At 69.4% G+C, this 656-nt stretch overlaps 1 protein-coding gene across 1 annotated transcript in view; it reads right to left on the minus strand.

Annotated features, from left to right (window-relative positions):
• Positions 1 to 424: 424 nt before the first annotated feature.
• The window catches only part of LOC103894546 (MAP/microtubule affinity-regulating kinase 4), a 22,115-nt gene continuing 21,883 nt past the window's right edge, over positions 425 to 656 (minus strand). The window contains exon 2 of the mRNA XM_009273960.1: positions 425 to 433. Coding sequence (XP_009272235.1) covers positions 425 to 433 — 9 coding nt within the window. The remainder of the gene's footprint in view (positions 434 to 656) is intronic.

Consider the following 656-nt stretch of genomic DNA (forward strand, 5'->3'; position numbering starts at 1 on the left):
CCACCATCACCTCTGCGGGGAGCGGGAACGGTGAGGGGGCACCGCCGGTCCCTGGGGTGCGGCAGACCCCCACCCCGGGGGTGCCAGGGTGGCACCGTGCCCTCACCGATGCGCTTGGCATCCCCAAAGTCCTCCTCGGGCTCCTTGTAGGGCTTCAGCTCGTCGCCCTCGTAGCCGATGTTGATCCACTTGTCCTTCATGATTTGCTGCGGGGGCAGCAGCAGGCACCCGTGGGGTGCCACGGGTGCCACCGGGGATGCCACGAGCACACGGCAGGCAGAGGGCACCCTCCCTGGCCGGCTTACCCACCCCGACGCCACCCCAGGGTGCTCGGCCCCTGCCAGCAGCTCCAGCCAGGGCATGGCTGGCTGCATCCTGCCCGTGCCCGCCCGCGGATGCTGCCAGCTTGTAATTAGCCCTAGAGTTAATTAAGCTAATTAAGAGCATCAGGAAGGGGGAGCCGGCTTGGGGGAGCTGAGCGGCCGGGGGACGTGCCCCATTGGGGTGGGACGGTGCCCTTTCCAGCTGTGCCAGCCCCAGCCCTGTGCCCTCCCTGAGCCCTGTGTCCCCCCTCCTGCCCCGTCCCACCCTGTGCCCCCCCCCCGGGACCCCCCTCACCTCGAGGGTGCAGCGCTTGGACGGGTTCAGGACCAGGA

The sequence above is a fragment of the Aptenodytes forsteri genome, unplaced genomic scaffold (genome assembly GCF_000699145.1).
Source record: "Aptenodytes forsteri isolate BGI_AS27 unplaced genomic scaffold, ASM69914v1 Scaffold1119, whole genome shotgun sequence".
NCBI classification, from domain to species: domain Eukaryota; kingdom Metazoa; phylum Chordata; class Aves; order Sphenisciformes; family Spheniscidae; genus Aptenodytes; species Aptenodytes forsteri.